At 45.6% G+C, this 20,447-nt stretch overlaps 1 protein-coding gene across 4 annotated transcripts in view; it reads left to right on the top strand.

Moving 5' to 3' along the window:
• SLCO2B1 (solute carrier organic anion transporter family member 2B1) overlaps nucleotides 1–20,447 on the top strand; it is an 86,845-nt gene that overhangs the window by 60,658 nt on the left and 5,740 nt on the right. For all 4 annotated transcript variants that reach the window (XM_067533264.1, XM_067533265.1, XM_067533267.1 and 1 more), the window contains exons 9-12: nucleotides 5,524–5,688; nucleotides 7,728–7,935; nucleotides 8,981–9,140; nucleotides 19,806–19,975. In XM_067533264.1, the coding sequence (XP_067389365.1) occupies nucleotides 5,524–5,688; nucleotides 7,728–7,935; nucleotides 8,981–9,140; nucleotides 19,806–19,975 (703 nt within the window). The remainder of the gene's footprint in view (nucleotides 1–5,523; nucleotides 5,689–7,727; nucleotides 7,936–8,980; nucleotides 9,141–19,805; nucleotides 19,976–20,447) is intronic.

Below are 20,447 nucleotides of genomic sequence, written 5' to 3'. Positions count from 1 at the left end.
ACAGTAATAGACAGGAAAAAAACAGTATCTATCAAGATATACATAAGCACAGACAAATAGAGACCTAACAATATACACTTGCATTTCAGTGCTCTAGCCTATACGACATGGCTGTTAGCTATTTACAAGTGAATGGCTCTAATGACCGGTTGTATCTTCTAAAGGTTGAGTTTGTGTCATTCCAGCCTGTTAAATCTTAACCCTTTCTGGCCCAGTGTCACAATTCCATTGACCGCTCTTGGAGGGATATGTTCGGCCTCTGTCCCTGGACAGTGTGATGGTGCCCAGGAGGGAAAGCCTGGTATGGGGTAAAGGGATGCGCTGATATGGGAAGTATTAGCTGCCACATTGAAAATGACAGAGAGGTCAGCCCGAGCATCCCAGCCAGGATGAAGCATTCCTCTGACAGGAGAAGAGGCTCATTAAACTGCTGCAGAGCAGCACAAACTATCTGTGCCTGGCACTTAGTAACAGGGATGCTTCGTGCATGCACCAGGCAGACAGTGCTGAAACTGGGGAAGGGAGCTGAGAACAGGTACACTCAGTGCATGGCACAGGCACCTGGGCACTGAGACCAAGGAAGGGGCGATGTGACCATCCATTAAGAGGAACAGAGCATTTCACAGCTCTCAGACATAGCACTTCAGGCTTCATTCCTCACCATGGGGTGTTTTCATTCAGTTGGGACGACCCCAGTGTGATGAATGGGTCTCTTCATGCCAGCCTCACATCCTGCAGATGGGTGGCCCATGCATTAGGCCCAGCTGAGAGGTAGGGACTCTGGCGCTCGGATCTCTTCCCTTTTTCTGCCTACAGCTGGTACCTGCACTCCTCACAACTCTAGTACCATCCCTCCTTCCCATGGCCCCTCCAAGTCTACCAGGGGCATAGAGTGGCCAGGAGGAGGTAGGAGCTGGTAGCTGAATGGTGAAGAGGTGTGCCCAGAAAGTACCTTTGGGATACCCACAAGTGCCCCTTAATCATGCCCACCTCGCCACTTTCTAAAAAACCAGGGGAATTCATTGCCAGCCCTTCATTAAGGCAGAGTTAAACTAGCCAGCCCTAATCTGTGCCCTTCCAGAGTGTCGAGTTCTCCTACACTGAAACCTCGGAAAACCAGGAAATAGGATGAAGGTAAACAATGCTCCCACCCCACGCTCTGACCTCTTTGAGTGATGCCCCAACCTGCCCCTGACAGATAGAGCAGCACTCTAACCTGCCAGATATTACTGATCATAGCAGGGACAGACTACACGAGTGCTGTAGGAGAAACCGTTACATCTTGTCTTTATTAAGGCAAACATTTCATTTAGTCAGGCTAAAGGCATCTCTACGCGTCAATTAAAAAGCCACAGCTGGCCCATGCCAACTGACTCAGGCCTGCGGAGCTTGGGCTAAGGGGCTGTTTAATTTCTGTATAGATGTTTGTGCTTGGGCTGAAGCCCAGGCTCTAGGACCCTGCGAGGAAGCCCAGGCTCTAGGACTCTGCGAGGTACCTGGCTCTAGGTACCCTGCGAGGTAGCCCTAGTCAGCTGGCACAGGTCAGCCACAGGTGTCTAACTGCAGTGTAGACATACCAATAGTGACCAGGAGTTAGCTATACCTGGCCTATAGCTGACCACTGTGACTTCTCTGCATATACCACCCCAGAGTTGCAAGATGTTACTACTTCAAATGCCCATGGCAAGGGTAAACCATTGTGGTCCTCTGCTTGGATGACTTACATAACTCAGTGCAGAAATGAGGGCTCCCTGATTCCTAGAGATGCAGATGCACTTCACCACATCTGATAGCATCAGCTCTGGCAGTCTGTTGGAACTTAATCCCCCCGCCATTTAATACACCTATTCTAACACAGTGAAGGGCAGTTTTACTGCCTGCAGAGTCAGAGGGTTTTTAAGGTCAGAAGGGACCACTGTGGTCATCTAGTCTGCTCTCCTGTATAACACAGGCCATAAGACTTTGCTGAATTAATTCCTATTTGAGCTAGAGCATAGCTTTTAGGGGGGAAATTCCAATCTTGATTTAAAGAATTGCCAGTGATGAAGATAAATGATGTCAAATGATGGGTCACAACACGGCATAGTCATCACATCTGCTTATTGGGGGCAGCACACAGAATTATAGAAGATTAGAGTTGGAAGGGACCTCAGGAGGTCATCTAGGCCCAATCCTCCAATCCTCCAATTTGTCTAGGTCACTCTGTATCCTATGCCTGCCCTCCAGTGTATCTAGCACTGCTCCTAGCTTAGTGTCATCTGCAAACTTGCTGAGGGTGCAATCTACCCCATCTTTCAGATCATTAATGAAGATGTTGAACAAAACCAGCCCCAGGACCGACCCCAGGGGCACTCTGCTTGTTACTGGCTGCCAGCTAGACATCAAGCCATTGATCACGACCCATTGAGCCCGATGATCTAGCTAGTTCTCTACCCATTTTATAGTCCATTCATCCAACCCATACTTCTGTAACTTGCTGATAAGAATACTATGGGAAACTGTATCAAAAGATTTGCTGATGCACTCTTAAAATTTATTCCAGCTATTGCCAGCTCCAGGGACACAGAGAGAAGATTGTAGGGTGGGGTGGGTGTGGAAGAACCCAAACTCAGGGGTCCTTACTTACAAGTTCTCTTGCTCAGTGGATAGTCCTGAATTAGCCAAACAACAGATTTAGCAAAGTCAAAGTTTATTCTTTACGTAAAGAAGGTGGTCCCTTCAAATGTAAGGAACGACGCTTACTTCCGAAAAACTGACCCTATTTATAGGGTGGTATAAACAAGTTTTTACATGTCACAGTTTCCATGGTCATACATACAAAAAAAGTGTTATCTAGGAATTTTATAACTGAATACTTGCAACTTTCCTTATCTAAGTTACAAGGTCTTTCTCTGCATTCCATCTCTACTAGCGTCTAGACCTCTTAACTATTTCATTACTTCAAAACATTCTAAGATTAAATAACTGCTAAAAGAACATTTTCTATCTCAGGCTTTTTACAGCCATTTCTAAAATCAGTTCTCAGCAAAAACAGAGACCCCATCTTGTTTTCCCTTCACAGTGGGATAGAAGGATATTTCTGTGATGAGCATCATGGTTTAGTTTATCTAGCCAAACAGCTTTGGATCCCAGTCACACACTGACTCAGCATGTTAGTTCAGATTGCCCTTGTTTTGGAAAAGGCGCCAAGCATGTTCCTGTCATTTGTGAGCTGCTCAGACTTCCCGAATTCACAGCAGTCATTTGTTTTGAGCCCTGGCATTAATCCCACACGTTAAATACTACTACGCTAAAACACATTTAAGGAATCAGGGTCCACATGTAAGAAAATCATTTACTGTTTGTCCAGAAGTGATCTTCAGCGCTGGATTTTATTTTTTTTGACACAAAGATATACAAAGAGCAGCAAGGAGCTTTGTTATTTATGGGCGGTAGAAGCATGACTGGGACATGGGGTTTCTACTCACTATGAAAGACGACTCAGCATGAAAGACAACTTTCATGCCACTGAACAGAACAGAACAGGAACAGAATGGAAAATTGCACTGTTCCACATCGTGGGTGTTAGCCATTTTTTCTGATTCCCTGGTGGCGAGGATTGTTTGTTCTGGTGCCTTTGCTGTGCAAGTGAAACTGTTTTCTCCTCTGCACTGAAGAGAAGCAACGGGTTCCTGGGGAATTCACCCGCGTGTTTCTTGTCTATATTCAACAATGCATTTTTTATTATCAAAAAGAAAAGGATGCTGGAATTCCAGCAGCAGTAAACAAGGAAATAAACCTTTTACAACATCACAGCTATTTCCTGTGTTCATTACAACAGCATCCCTGTGGGATGCCCAAGGAAAGGAAATGCAGAGGCAAATTTTGCATGTGCTGTGTATGGCTCCAGTAGCCTGTGTGACAGCACAACTGAACGTGGGGCAGAGTGACATACATATGATACAAGGGACCACATCCTGAGGCACTTTCTCTCTTTCTACTCGGGCCTTACCTACGCAAACTCCCATTCACTGCCCCGTGAGCTCACCTGAGGAAGAATTCAGTAAAAATGAAGGAAGAACCTCAGACTTTGGCCGTTACATTGTAAGGGAAAGAGACTCCAGCTCCCATTCTGATCTCACTCACACAGTGTAAGTTCACAGTAAGGCTGTGGAGTTCTGCACTTGCACTGATTCAGCTGAGATCATGAGCTGGCCTTGGTCATTCCTTTGATTCATTAGGCACCAGGTAAACCTAACATGCTACATTAGTAATAAATACCAACCCATACATATTGTAGTGTGAGCTGGTGGTGAGACCAGGGCCCTGGAAGTCCAGACTCCTAGGTTATTTTCCTGACTCTCTCACTGTCTCACCGCGTGACCATGGCAAACCATGGACAAGACTGTGACTGGCACCTGCATGGGTTCGCAGGGTGATGAATGCATAAAAGAAGCCTTTCCTCCCCTGTACTCAGCACAAGAGCCTGATGTAGTCACAGTCCCCGAGCTCCATACTACTCCCCCCATCTACCTTCCCAGGGGCACAGACCACTCAAAAAGGGGGAAGATCAGGCTTATGCCTCCCCACTCCATGGAGCAGGCCGTGCCCATCGTCACAGGGTAGAGGCGACATCATCCTAGAAGGTAGTTCCACGATCAAATATTCATAAGACACGAGTATAGCAGAAAGCTCAGGGAGGGGGCTGTTGTATGGAAATGACACAGCCTTGCTCTTAGCCTCCCTGTGCTAGCTTCCCCAGCTGCAGCGAGGATAATGATACTTAAACACCTTTTGTAAAGCACGTGGAGATCCTTAGGTGAAAACTGCTTCAAAAGGCAGAGTATTATTATTTTGCGTTACGCCCGGTGCGTTCACATAATGAAAGAACCTGTTGCGATCCACGTGTATAAGAGGACACAGTAGGGGGGGCTTTAAGAACTTTACCTTTGAATATCCTGACTCATGCATTTAAAAAAATCTGATGTTGCATTAACTCAGGCCTTTATAATTAATGTGCGTATGCATGTTTAGAACTGTAGTAAAGGTCTTAATTAATTCAAAATTAATGTTTCAGTAGTTGATAAATATGAAAAGGTCTTATCATCAGTTAATGAAGTCTATTAACTAGATATGGAGATGCCCCTTGTTTACCCCTCTTCCAATTTCTGCCATAGCTGTTAAAGATTTATTGGCATGGTAGTCAGCTCAATATTTTTGTGTAGGTGTAGCTGGCTGACCTGGAACCAAGGCAGTGTCACTTATTTTGAGTCTCATATAATTAGAAGAATCTTTTTAAGATGTCCCCAGAAAATCAGAAGAGGAATTACAGAAATTTAGAACTTATTTCCTGTATCTGTTTCATACACCTCCTCACTAGTTGTCTGTCTTATATTACTACTACTCTTATCATGGTATTATATCATTATAAATACCATGATGCCAGTGGGATGCAAGCTAACTTGCATTGAGATGGAAATTCCCTTTTTCAGCCAGCTCTGTGTATTAATATGTTTTTGTTACTAATTTGCCTTTTCTTTTCAGTCTTTCCTCTGATTTTGTTGAGAAATCTCCGCCATCCAGTCTATCTGCTGGTGGTTTTGGCTCAAGTCAATCTGTCCGCCATGGTTGCCGGTTTAGCAACATTCATGGGCAAATTCCTGGAGAGGCAGTTCTCCCTCACTGCATCATTTGCCAACATGATCATAGGTAAGTACTGCCTGTTACTACTGGAGAAGTAGTAAGTAAGAGCATTAGTAAGAGCATTGCCAGCAGATCACGGGAAGTGATCATTCCCCTCTATTCGGCATTGAGGAGGCCGCATTTGGAGTATTGTGTCCAGTTTTGGGCCCCCCACTACAACAAGGATGTGGAGAAATTAGAGAGAGTCCAGCGGAGGGCAACAAAAATAATTAGGGGGCTGGACCACAAGACTTATGAGGAGAGGCTGAAGGAACTAGGCTTGTTCAGTCTACAAAAGAGAAGAATGAGGGAGGATTTGATAGCAGCCGTTAACTACATGAAAGGGGGTTCCAGGGAGTATGGAGCTAGGTTGTTCTCAGTGGTGGCAGATGACAAAACAAGGAGCAACATTCTCAAGTTGCAGTTGGGGAGGTCTAGGTTGGACATTAGGAAAAAGTTTTTCACTAGGAGGGTGGTGAAGCACTGGAATGGGTTACCTAGGGAGGTGGTGGAATCTCCATCTTTAGAGGTTTTTAAACTGTGGCTTGACAAAACCCTCGCTGGGATTATTTAGTTGAGGTTAGTCCAGGGGGTTGGACTAGACACCTCCTGAGGTCCCTTCCAACTCTATGATTCTAAGTTCCAGCTCTTACTGTACGTGCTAGGGAGTACTAAAGCTCTTGTTTTCGTTTTTTGCTAATCCCAAACTCAGTGGAATTTTACATGGGGAAACAGCAAAACTCAAACAAAACCTAGTTCAAATGACAGCAACTAAATACATGGAGGCTGATCTCCAAAGAAGTGAGGTGGGTAGGGCTGCAGCTGAGTAGGGCTCATTTAAAAAGTAGGTCAGAGGACAGGTATACACAAGCATATTCAGTGTTCACTGAAACTGACTGAAGAGCGTACAGTTTTGCAGATGGAGTCTTTTTAGTGGTTATCTCACAGGACTTGGACTCTTGAATTCTGCTCCTTTCTCTTCCATTGAGCTAGTTATGTGGCTCTAGGCAAGCCATTTAAACTGTTTGTGCCTCAGTGTCCCCTTTGTTAAATAGATATATGGTGCACCTAGCTATTTAAGCTATAACTCTGTTTCTGTGTACTGCACCTTTAACGGTCTGTGGACTCAGGCCAATGCAAACTCCCTCTCTTAGGTATACTTTCAGATGTAGACATTGATCTACTGTGGTTTCACACAGAACTTTTAGCCTGATGTAGCAGAGTCCATATAGCCAGTGAGTGAATTGCACACTAGAGCACCATAGATTTACACCCCAAATTGTCATGCATCAGACTCATAAGTTCTGGCTGAGATAGAGTGCATCTTTTAGAAAGACTTCCAGTCTTAAAGACTGCAGGTGATGGAATTCACCATGTCCCTAATAAGGTGTACCAATGGTTATCCACCATGACTGCTAAGTCCTTTTCTCAGCCACTGCTTTCCGAAGTACACCCCCCATATTGGTTCCTCGATGTATGATCTTAATTTAGTTGTACTCAGTGGATGTTGTTCAGGTGAGCCCAAATTATCATGTGATCCAAATGGCTTTGTAAAACTGACATGTCCTTTTCATCATTTATCATTCCACCAAGTGGTGTGTCACCTGCAAACTTTCCCAGCTAGTTTATGTTCTCTTCCAGATCATTGATAAACATATCAGATAGCACAGGACCAAGAACAGATACCGCTAATAGAAATTCTCCCACCGGGTGATGATTTCCCATTTCTTCCCACAGAAGACAGTGGTCCTTTTGGACAGGGCATTGGGCAGGGCCTCAGGAAATCTGGGTTCTATTCTTGGCTCTGCCACTGGCTTTGGGCAAGTGATTTCACTTCTCTGTTCCTCAGTTTCTCCATCTGTAAAATGGAGCAGCAATGCTTACTTCCTTTGTAAAGTGCTTTGAGATCTAAAGATGAGATAATAAGAACAGGGAATTGTTATATACAATTACATTTTGAGATCGATCAGTTAGTCCATTTACTGTACACTGTACTGATTGGAAGATGTTGCAATGTTATCACTGATATTTGGCTCTCAACGCTGTGCTCTTGTTTCTGTCCTAAGGTTCTGTGAACATCCCTGGGGCAATGGTTGGAATCGTGGTGGGTGGAGCCATCATGAAGAAGTTCCAAATGACTCTGAAACAATGTGGCGGCATGTGCGTCATTGGAATGCTCCTCTGTGTGATCTTTGCCCTTCCCCTCCTCTTCCTCGGCTGCCCGACGCAGAAAGTTGCTGGTCTTAACTACAGAGGAAAGTACCACTTGCACTAGTAAGTTTAGACCACAAGGTTGGCCCTCTGGCACGTTTTCATTGGCTGATTTATAAAGTGACCCTTTCCAGGTGCGTGCCACAAAGTTTAGACTGAAATTAAACAAACAAACAAACAGAATTGGCATGGTGATGTCTGGGAGCCGGGAGAGGGGAAAAGTGAATCCCTGAAATGAAATAGTGGTCACTAAATAATTCTGGAAGTGAAAGTGAAAGTGTTTGTGAATTAAGACAGTCAATCTGCTACAGTCACATTGTTTGTGAGTATACACATGCTTGGAGGTTTATCCATGAAAAGCCCCACAAGTTTAATTAACTTTATCACAAAAAATACAGAATAAAAAATTCATACTGGGAAATGCTTAACACACTGGTTGATAATTCACCAAGATGTTAACATGGAGAGAACAGTTTTTAAATAATGGCCACCACTCTATATATTGAAAGGCAGGCAGAAGCTTATCTTCTATTAAGCAAAACAAATCCCTGGAAAGGGGCAAGTTTTGACTACTCAGCGTGTGGACCATAGTTTAGAGCAGAAGGAATCTGCTCACACATAGTGATACTAAAGAAACAAATATTAATTCTGAATTGGAATTTTTTATGTTTCCATATTCCCGATGTGTTTTGATTTAGTTGGGGTTGGTCCTGTTTTGAGCAGGGGATTGGACTAGATGACCTCCTGAGGTTCCTTCCAACCCTAATCTTCTATGATTCTATGATGTAGTACCGTTAACTCTCATGAGCTACTAATTACCACTTGCATGGGGTGGTAGTGACTGAAGGAGAATTATATGGTATGAATGAAATGGCTGCACCCTTTGAATGTTCGTGGCCAGACTTCCAAACTTTTGAGTTTTGTTTTCAGAGGTATAAGAATTAACCTGTGGAAATTATCTTTTCTGTGAGTTTGGCAGAGTTCGCAAATACACCCTTTCAGTGTTAAATGAGCAAGCTCTTGTTTACTGATATCTATATATAGATGGCATATTACATAGACCCACAATGTATAGATGAATATAGTCTTATCTTTCCTTCTACTGCAGCTCTGACGCTGGACAACACGCTTTTGAATGTAACAGCAAATGCAACTGCCTCGATAAAGCCTATAACCCTATTTGTGGTTCTGATGGAGTTGAATACATCTCTCCATGTTTTGCTGGCTGTGAAGTTGTAAACTCTGATGTGAATGAAAATAAAGTTCTGGTGAGTAAAGTTTTTTTCTTCACTCAGCACTAAAGCCCTGACTTTGCATGCTAATGAGTAAGAGTCTAATGCAAAGATCAGTCCCGATAGTTCAGTGATACTGTTAGGATAAGATACGTAGCAAGACAGTCTTTGGTCAGATCTACACTAAAAAGTGAGGTCTCCCTGAGCAACATAGTTAAGCTGATCTAACCCCTGGTGTAGACAGTGTTACGTCGATGGAAAAATTCTTGTACTGACCCAGCTACCGCCTCTCGGGGAATGTCTACACTGAAATGCTACAGTGGTGCAGCAGCAGTGATGCAGTTGTGTTGTTATAGTGTTTAAGTGTAGACACAGCCTTTGTCTTCTTTGGGGACTGGGTTCTCCCATGCCTCTTGGATGCCTGCTCTTTACATCATTGCTGAAAATTGCGCTTACAGAGGAAGCAAGCGGAGCATTAAAACTGGCAGTGAACAGTGAGTTTTCAGAAAGGGGAGGCCAGCAAAACATTTCTCACTTCTATTGCTTTTAATCAGATCAGGTTTCGCTATTTAATCTTTAATATAGTCGATGCTTTTCAAAGGCACCCATTGGTTTTCGGCAGTGTCAGAGCCAGGGTTTGCTACATTCTCCTCACACGTCGTCACTTAAAAGGACTCTTTTTATTATTGGATTTTCTTGTAATGTACCTATATTATGGGATGGCCATAAATAGCTCAATAGAGCTCAGGTAATACCGTGGCCCCCAGAATGTACGAGGTAGCGATGCACTGATCACATAATGGGGTTAATGCGTAGAAGCTTGACAGACTGGGCAATGGTGTCAATAGCGACAGAAAGTTGTTACCATCTGATGGCTGCACAGGGGTTCATGAGAAACGAATTGTTATTATTACTATTTATTTGTATAATGGGAGTACCGATGAGCTCCAGTCAGGGATCAGGACCCCATTGTGTTGATGGTGACAATCCAGTTCCTAAGTGGACAATTCAGCCAAGTGTCCCGGTCACAGGAGCCACCATCATGGTTGACGCTTCTCTAGGCTGTCTCAGCACAGAGGCCAGAGATTCAATGGGCACGGCCCCTGAGTTGATCTGTCATTCCGAGAGGCAGTGTAGTTCAGTAGCTAGGGCACTGGACTGGGAACTAGGAGAAACAGGTGCTATTCTTCACTCTACCACTAATCCGCTCTGACTTTGGACAAGTCAGGTTACTTTGCTGTACTTTTGTTTCTCCTCCTGTCTGCCTGGCTAATTACATTGTAATCTCTCAAGGTCACAGATTGTCTTTTACTATGGCTGCATACAGTGCCTAGCACAATGAGGCATTGATCTAAGCTGGGTCTTCCAGATGCTACTTCATACAAATAAATTATCATAATAATTACCACCTTTAAAAATCAAATCAAAAAATAATGCAAGACATTATGAGTTCATTGTCAAGAAGTAGCATCCTCCTCCGTTTCTGCCACAGCACACCCACCCCGCACATGCAGGGGCTGAATTTATACCCTTTTTGAGGCTGTTTTGCTTAACAAATAAACTTCATGCCAGAGCCTACTCCTGAATATGGTTGTTTTTAGCTTTACTTCTAGCAGGGACACTGTGTCCTGCCCCTAGTTTCCTCTGCTTCAAATCCTTTTACGTTCTGGGTTGGTGCTCATAAGCCCCACACATGTATTATTTGTATTACAGTAGTATACAGACACCGTAATAACAAGCTGGGCCCCATTGTGCATGGTGCTGTACAAACGCATGAGTAGACACCATCGAGTAAAACCAGCACTAGCACTTCCTGCAGCATTTAGGTGGTGGTGGTGGGTTTTTTTAAGCCTTCATCCAACCATGGACATATCTTGACCTGGTTTAGCTTGGAAGATCTGAAGCACTTCAGGGCACGGACTATCTCTTACCGTGTTTGTAATCATGATAACAAGAGAAGTGCAGACAATGCCATGGCTACCAAAACTGAACTATACCCCTTACAAGCCAACTAAAGAGTCACTCGCCCAACTTTCCACAGAACAACTTAGTGTCTCTTTTTGCTTTGGATTCACCATGGTCCCTGCCAGTGGCTCCTGTTTTCTGAAAATTAAAACCAAGTCCTGTCTGTCATACAGCAAGAAGAAATCATATCCCTGCTGCTCATTAATATAGATTGCAGAGTTTGTTGCACTCCAGCCATCCAAGACACAAATCACCTCGATAACAGCTCAGATAAAACCGAACTTTACTCTTCCCATATCCCAGCAGTAAAGTTTAGTTATTGGTTCCACATTTACTGCTTGGAGGAATGGCTGAATTGCTGCAGTAAGCAAACACAAGATTATTACATTTTATGGTATTCCCCATGTACAAGCTTTTGTGGTTGCAATTATGTTTTTGTTATTATTTCCATTCCAACCATGGCACTGTGGTGCTTTTATTTCCTGTCTCCTGCACCATTACATTTCTAAGCATTTTTCTTGTATGCATGACTGGCAGGCATTTTGTTCCCAGAGTTGCTGCTGCCTGGTTCGGAGGCGCCGCATACACCGTACTCTCCTCTGGGAACTTTATTTCCTTCATTCTTCTTTTTTTTCCTGCTGTAAGATAAAAGCCCTTGCAGGCTGAAAGCATACGGTTTGCTATATGTGTATGGAAACATGAACCTAGTTTGCATCAGGGCTACTCAAACTTTGCCCAAATTGAAGGTTGCACTGATATATTGCCAAGAGCCTGAGGACCACAGCCCATGTTCCTGAGATGGAGCAGATTACAGTCTCATTTTTCACACAGGGGTGCAGGCTGAAGGGAATACAGGCCCCATCATGCAATGTCCGTCTCGAAATGAGTGACTTTCCACCAGGCCATACTGGAGCACTGTATGCTGGATCCTATGGTTTCCACAGGCTGCACCTCTCTATGGAAAGATGAGAGTGACCCTCCTATGAGCACCTATGGACAGTGTATTGGTGGCTATCCCCATGCCCAATAACGGTAGGGTGAACTATTAACGGAGTTACAGAGACCAGAGGCTGTCTGATGAAACCAGTGGGGTGCGTGCTTGGGAATGGGTGAGAATAATGGTATCATTGTCACTGCTTGGTGTCTAAATGGTGTGGTGTGAATGGAAACACCTCCATACAGGACTGTAAAAGGCACAGCACAGAATTCACGGCCCAGGAGGCTGGGGACACTAGAATGGCTCTAAGCCATCTTTGCACTCTCCCGATCCAGGGCTGCTCCAGGGTCTCTGAGGGCCCGCAACAGTACATAGAGAGCCCTGGAGTCCACGCTGTGTCAGAGTAGCCTCCTGGAGCTGCCCTATGGGCTGCAGCACCGCCTGGAATAGCTGTGTTCAAACATCCCTCTCCTGCCCCCAGCCCTGCCTCCAGCATGCCCCTTACACCGCAGCTTGTGAGGCAGTCCCTCAAAGGTAGCTTTATGGCTGTCTTCTGCAGTCAGTCCCTGCACTGAAGGAATCATCCACCAGCTCAGTATGGCATTTTTAGGCTATGTGATGTATGGGGACAGGAGAGAAGATGAGGCTCTAACCCCTTGAGGCGTGCTTTTGTTGTGTGTGCTAGTGTCCAGTGAGGACCTGTCTGCAAGAGCCATTTCCACATGTAACTTAATGCACCATCCCCAGAGTTGAGAGATTAGTGTGTCCACTCCCAATGTGCTACCTCACTCACACAATGTATAAATGATCCGAACCTGACTGGGGCAAGGAAGACGCATTTCCTCCTCCGAGAGAAAAAGCAACAAAACCTTAAATACCAGCAAGTCCCAGCTAGCAAAAAAAAAAAAGAACCCGCAACATGCACAGTTTGATGTGACCTACTTTCTCATTTGAGAACACACTTGCCAGATATCACCAGGGATTAATATTATTTGACAGCCAGCGATGAAAGATTTTGTGGCTGCCTGCCTGCCAGAATAGGAGCTGGGCTGCTACTCACTCCCACAACCCGCAGAGCTGGTTTCAGTGGTTCAGTGAAATTCTTTTTTGAGTCATGACTGTGAAAAACAAGTGACGGCGGCAGGATTGTCTAAACTAGGGTTTATGTAATCTGGAACGGCTACCAAAAGCAGCCCTGTATGGCGTTAAAACACCTGTGTTTACAGATTGTACAGATCAGGTAACATACATATTTCACAACTACTCTCTCTTGGATGAATTAAGACCTGCTCAAATATCCATGGCTGTGTTGCCCTTTAGTAGTTGGAGGCTTTGTAATGAATCTGTGATCTCCCACTGCTGCAAAATCACAGCCAAATGAAAGGACCATGGTCCTGTTTGGAGCAATGTGCATGGGAGAAAGGAATCTTGGGGTTGGATTCCTGACTCCGCCATGGCTTTGAGCAAGTCATCTAAACTCTTCATGACCCGGCTTCCTTATAAAACAGTGGCAGTAATGCTTACCTCACTCAGATTGGCTTCAATTAACCGTAAGTAATTACTGTTTGTGGAAGTGCAGAGTGTTACACTTGACTGGCTGTTGAACTCCCCCTGAAAATACTGCAGGGCTGAGGTTAATACATATGGCCCCAAGGAGCCAAGACATTTCAAACCTGCTGCTGACATAACACATTCATGCACTACAGACCACAAATACATTTTACATGATAACTCACACACACACTTGGGAGGCTTCCACTTGAGTTAAAGGAGCCCTTCATTAGCTGGCCATAGAGGTAGTAAGATCCCCATTGTGCTAGGTTAACATAGGTGGAAAGACAGTCAGTGCTCCAAAGAAATGTACAATCTAATTAGACAAGACAAACAGCACAACATCAAAATGATAGAGGTGCACATCTTTCTTGTTAGTAACATCTGCAATCGATACATATAATGTAAAGCATTTTAACGTTGATCTCCACCCTGCCTCAGAACATCTGCTTTTTTTTCTAAACAAAAGCAGTTGGCCCAGATGGAAACGCCTCTTGTGCAGGTGGTCAATCAGCAAACTGCATAGGGTGACAGATACACTCATAGACAGACTCTAAGGTCAGAAGAGACCAATATGAGCATCTAGTCCGACCTCCTGTACAACGCAGGCCACAGAACCTCACTCACCCACTCCTGTAATAAACCTCTAACCTATGACTGAGTTATTAAAGTCCTCAAATCATGGTTTAAAGACTGCAAGGTACAGAGAATCCATGAGTAAGTGAGCTGTGCCCCATGCTACAGAGGAAGGTGAAAAACCCCAGAGCCTTTGCCAATCTGCCCTGGGGGAAAATTCCTTCCCAACCCCAAATATGGTGATCAATTAAACCCTGAGCATGTGGGCAAGATTCACCAGCCAGACACCCAGAAAGAATTCTCTGTAATAACTCAGAACCCACCGCATCTAGCATCCCTTCACAGGCCATTGGCATATCTTCCACTAGTAGTCAAAGATCAGTCATTTGACAAACTAGGCTGTCCCATCATACCATCCCCTCCATACATTTATCAAGCTCAGTTTTGAAGCCAGCTAGGTTTTTTTGCCCCCACTGTTCCTCTTGGAGGGCTATTCCAGAATTTCACTCCTCTGATGGTCAGAAACCTGCATCTAATTTCAAGTCTAAACTTCCTGATGGCCAGTTTATATCCATTAGTTCTTGTATCCATATTGGCACTAAACTTAAATAATTCCTCTCTCTCCCTGGTATTTATCCTTCTGATGTATTTACAGAGAGCAATCATATCTCCCCTTAACCTTTTTTGGTTAGGCTAAAGAAGCCAAGCTCTTTGAGTCTCCTCTCATAAGGCAGGTTTTCCATTCCGCGGATCATCCTAGTAGCCCTTCTCTGCACCTGTTCCAGTCTGACACATTGTTTGTTGTCTTTTGCCGATATAGGTCTGACACTTTGGGGATTCACCCAGATCAGTAGGGTTGTGTCACCACCTACCTTGTAACCCTGGATGCTTCTGTGTTGTGCAGCTTTGCTCAGAGCCCTGGCACTAGGAGCCAGCTCACAACACAACGACCACACCCTGGCTTCCATCAGCCGGGTTACTCCTTGCAAGGTGACACCAACAGGCTCAGTGGTGGCAGATGACAGAACAAGGAGCAGTGGTCTCAAGTTGCAGTGGGGGAGGTCTAGGTTGTATATTAGGGAAAAGTTTTTTTCACTAGGAGGGTGGTGAAGCACTGGAATGGGTTACCTAGGGGGGTGATCTCCATCTTTAGAGGTTTTTAAGTTGCGTCTTCACAAAGCCCTGGCTGGGATGGTTTAGGTGGAGTTGGCCCTGCTTGGAGCAGGGGGTTGGACTAGACACCTCCTGAGGTCCCTTCCAACCTTAATATTCTATGAGTTCATGAACTGCCCCTCCAGTCCCAAGTATCCCCCAAACCATCTCCTCTGCAGTGCTCAGCTCCTCTCACTGTAGCAGTCAGAAAACTTGATGAAGTTTGCCTCTCCTTTAAAGAGAGCATTCACAGCTCCAGCCTGTTAGTTTGGCTGGGAATTTTACTCTTCAGTTTGAAACACAGCACTGAGATGGGTGTGTAATGAAACAGGATTAACTTTATTAACAAAGACCAGACATTTAAGCGATGCCAACTGGAAGGAATTGAGATAGAAAGGGTTACAAACAAACAAAAGGAAAATTAGGGTACTAAGACTAAAACCTAACTGAACAACTGAGAGCCTTTTGTTCAAAGTAGTTTTCTCACCACACTTGTTCTTCCAGCACGGCTGGCCAGTCTTAGCCAGGATCTAACACAGCACTCAAAGCCCTTGGTTTCTTTGTCTGGTCAGGCGAAGGGTGCCAAATGGTTTTCTCTCTCCGCTCATGTCCTCAGAGTTTATCTTTGTTTTCAAGGACTCAGCTTGCTGTGTCCACCAAGGAGCTGATGCCGTATTGATTTTTGCATTCTCCTCTCCCCGCCATGATAGCCACTTAACCATCTCCCCACCTCGCTAGTCTGTGGGCTTTGTTTAGCTTTTATGAAAAGGGACTTCCGTTGTCTCTTTGCTCAGTTTACACTGGAGACACAGTCAAGCAGCTGAGACCACATTCCTTCGTCCAGGGCAGGGTCACTTAAGCCTTTCCTGCCAAACACATTTCAAGAACATATTACATTAGAAAACTCTGTTTGGATGCAAAGCCTCACCTTTGAGAGAGGGACAAAAATAACCAACGTGTTATTAGTGAGGAGAACAGATTGTGGGCCTGGGATATAGATTTTTCCAGTTTCTCCATTTTTAGTCACTACTGACTTGTTTTTACAAGGAGCCTCATTCTTTAAAATAGACCTTTAAACAAACCGAGAGTCGAGCTTCTGAGAGGGACTGGATTTACAGCCCGGTGACTGGCATGTTTATTCACAAGACAGGTACAGCACAGACAGCAGCCGTGCAGACTCCCCTCACAGCACCGTCCCTGTATCTATCACCTGAGCTAACGGAGCATGTCCATCAGCTGTTAGCACGTAGCAAGCTGTGATCGTGACTAGGGATGGTTTCTAGAGCAGTGGTTCCCAACTTTTTCGGCTCATGGGCCACAGATATTATTTTTACAACCCTGAAGGGCCGCGAGTCTCCCCCCAGACCTCCCCTGCCCCCCCGCATTGCAGCCAGATGGAAGGAGTCCTCGTTGATCTCCCGTTCCCCTGGCTGCAGCAGGGAAACTGCACACGTCCTGTAGCCCCGTGCGCCCCACCTGGATCCCTAGGCAGTGGCTCCCTTCTGCAGCCAGGGGGCTGGGAGATCAGTGCTCCCCTCCCTCTGCTCCAGCAGAGACCCAGCACCCAGGGACCCAGGCAGAGCGCTTTGCTCTCTGCTACAGCCAGGGGGAGGGCAGCGCTGATCTCCCGTCCCCTTAGCTGCAGCAAGGAGCCTGCACCGGTCTTGTAGCCCCGCGGCAACGCGCTCCGTCTGGGTCCATAGGCAGCGGCTCCCTTCTGCAGCCAGTGGGAGGGGAGCGGCGCGTCACTTTGAAAGACCTCCTGGGCCACTTTTGGCCCCCGGGTTGGGAACCACGGCTCTACAAGGAGTCTTGACTGGAGACGGGACATCACTGTTACAGAGCCTACCTCTGTGGTGCCCCTTGTGGCCTAGTGGGGCACTATTCACCCCATTGTGGGGTCTCCAGTGGTCAGTTGTCACCTCTCAAGGGTCCAGTGCAGTGATGCTTTAGCCTTCTAGGTAAGGCTCACTTGAGTCCCACCCCTTCCAGGGACTGAAGTCCAAAATTAAAGGAATGCCATGAACGCAAAACCAGGGTTGTCTGAGGGGTCTTCGGCAGGACCTCACCCTTCTACTCATGGCTTGTCTTCATGTAGCCAGTCCAGTTAGTCAGTCTTCATGGGCCCAGTCCTCCCATCCATTCAGAGGCTTGTCTGGGCAGTAAGCTGAAAACAGACACTTAGCTGAATGCTGGCTTCCCTCACCAAGGCAGAAGCAGAGCACTGCTCCCCTTTCTGGTCAGCCCCAAACTGAGCTGGGTCTCCTCTTTTTAACTCTCCACTCCTGAGATCTACTACAGGTGTAGCAGGCACGCCCAGCAGGGTCCACAGGCCCTCATTAGCCTCCCCTGGCCAGTGTGGGGCCTGAATGCCCCATCACACATGGCATCACATACTCCCCTCTACATCAGGCTTGTCCTGCGTGCCATAGGTCCACGGGAGATCGAGTCCCAGTCACAGGGAATTTCCAGGCTGTTAGCTTCAAGGCGTTACCATTAGAGTTGGCCCCTGGACAGCTCTTTGTATAGACCTTTCAGACAGATTGATATAGTTTTGAAAGGCACAAATACTAAGGTGAGGCCATGAGATAGATTAGATAAAGAGGTTAACCAGATCTGATAGAGAGAAGCTAAAGATTACACTGGCAACACAGATTAAAGGTATCATTAACACCAAGCCATATAATCTTAGTGCTTTATGACTCAGTTACAAGATGCTGCTAAAGACACTGGTTCTTTCCTCACGCTGTGAAAGCAAATTCTTCAGGATATAGAGAACCTATGAGCCAATCCTGTTATCACTGAAATCAACAGCAAAACTCTCATTGCACTTCAATTTCTATCCCACTCAGAAGGAGAGAAAGCCTCCTATTCGGACAGAGAAATATTCTCATTCAAGAAAGCATTGGGCTGTTGAAGGTAGCCTCCAGTATGTAGCATAGATTGATTTCCACCTCTTCACCAGTAAAGTCCCAACTTTTATAGGACGTAGTTAATTCTTCTGTTCTATATAGGTTTTTATAACTAAACGCTTCACTGCCTGGAGTTTCATCTGTGGTGTGACGGAAAAGCGTTGAACTTGAAATGCCGTCCATAGCACTGCGTGCTGGAGACAGTAACTGACATTAGCAATGAGACGGGAACTTGTACGTGCTTTTGAAAGTGCAAGATAGGATGCAATTACCACACGTACAATGATTAAATATTTACCCACCCCCTTTTCTTCTGAGCCACTCTCTGTTTCATATGCTTCATGTGGCAGTTTGGATAGGTAATTGTACTGCCTATTTTAAAATATTTTACTAACTATGTAATTAAAAAGACTCTGCAGGATGGCACACCTCTGTTCTTTAGTTGGTCCGTGATCTCAGAGTTTTGCATCAGTAAAGCCTGCAAGATTTGACCCAGATTGTAAAGAATGGAACATTTCCTATGGAGTTGTGATGTCAGCGAGTGAGAGGGGAAGTGGGAACTCAGCATTTATCACTGAGGAGGGACTGGTCTCCTGTGGATACCAGGGATTCAGCTGGTTCTGACAGCTTAACCATTGGTCATCCCATTGAGAAGGGGAAAGCAAAATGTATCCCTTCCTCACTGGAGCAATCTAAGGGAAATTCTTCCATGCATTCCTCCCTGAATGCTCTGCTCCAGATCTGCTTCCTCTGCTGATTCTGCAGGAAAGTTAAATTCAGGCAAATGGACACATTTGATTTGATTTTTTTACAAACTGATGGTGGGAGCTCTCATAAGAGGTGAAACTATCCCAAGAATCAGGGTTTGTTTCGGATGCCAAGGCATTCAGCTGCAGGGACAAATGATGGCATTACAATAAATCAGTGCACTAAACATCTCAAATGCACAATAGATGTGAAACAAAGGACTGAAAGCACAAGCCCTGCAGAATCACTATAAGATTGGGTGGGAAGGAGCCCTACACGGGGCCTAGCATGAATGATAATAGGAAATGCCTCTGGAAAAGGAATATTTCCAGATGGTTTTTAAACGTGAAGAAGGGCTGTACTGAGGTAGATGTCCGTGGGTGGTGAGTGCCAGACCAGGAGCAACAGCAAAGTCTTGGCCACTATTGCTCTAAAGTTTGATGGGGATGACAACTGCCCAAGAATGCCCCCCATCAGACTCGTGGAGTCCAGATGTCTTCAGAGGGCCCCCATGTGTATGAAAGGATCTGAACAAACCAGACTCCTTTGTCGGATTGGGGCCTACCAAAATAAACGGAAGCAAATTTCATGCTTCAGGGCAGACTCAGGGGTCAGGAAGAGCATGTTCCCTTCTTTACAGGGGTCTGCCACTGTTCAGCTATAATAGTAATGAATTCTTTGCCTTCATGAGAAGCCTCAGCTGCTAGTTACTGCTGGAAATTGGATATCTAACAATAGATCCCCTGGTGTGATCTAGCATGGCAAATCCTAGGTCCTTATCAACGTTTGTGCTTCCACTTACAACTGGCTGCCCAGCTTCCACCATCTCAGCCTCTCCTTTGCTTTCTTTTCTCTTTGCAGAATTACACAAACTGCAGGTGCATCTCTGCGAATGGGACTGACGGCTATGCCTCCCCTGGGACCTGCGGCACAAACTGCTTCCACCTCCTCTTGCCCTTCGTTATACTTTCCTGCCTGGCTGGAATCCTTGCAAGCACTTCACACACGCCATCCTTCATGCTCATCCTCAGGTAATGTAGGCGGGGAGTGGCACCGCTCTCTCACTACAGGCGCTAGCCAGCATCTTCCTCTTCTCCGGAGAATGCTCTGGTGCTGGGATGAGGAGGCTGAGTTTTGAAAACCCAAAACCACAGGTGGCTCAGTTCTGGGAGTTATTTTATCCAAACCACGAACGTTTAGGAAGTGGCAGGCAAGGGGGTTAAATCCAAAGCTCCTGTCTCGGCCCATCTCTAGTATATTTATGTTGTTATTAGTAGTGTGGCCATGCCTGGAGGTCCCAGTCAGGGGTTATGGCCCCAGCCTGCTAGGTCCCTGTACAAGTGAGGAAATGGAGGACGTTTCCTGCCCTAGAGGGCTCACAGTCTAGGGTTATGACAAGACACTGCAGGTGGATAAGCAGACAAAGAGGACAGGGTGGGTGATAAGGTAACAGCGAAGATGGGAGCATTTGCATATGGGCCTGATTCTGATCCCCAATTGAAT

Source organism: Emydura macquarii, unplaced genomic scaffold (assembly GCF_026122565.2).
Source record: "Emydura macquarii macquarii isolate MOO-44397 ecotype Brisbane River unplaced genomic scaffold, CSIRO-AGI_Emac_v2 contig_3328, whole genome shotgun sequence".
NCBI classification, from domain to species: Eukaryota; Metazoa; Chordata; order Testudines; family Chelidae; genus Emydura; species Emydura macquarii.
The sequence above is the reverse complement of the archived record's forward strand: the minus strand, read 5'-3'. Positions and strand labels throughout refer to the sequence as shown.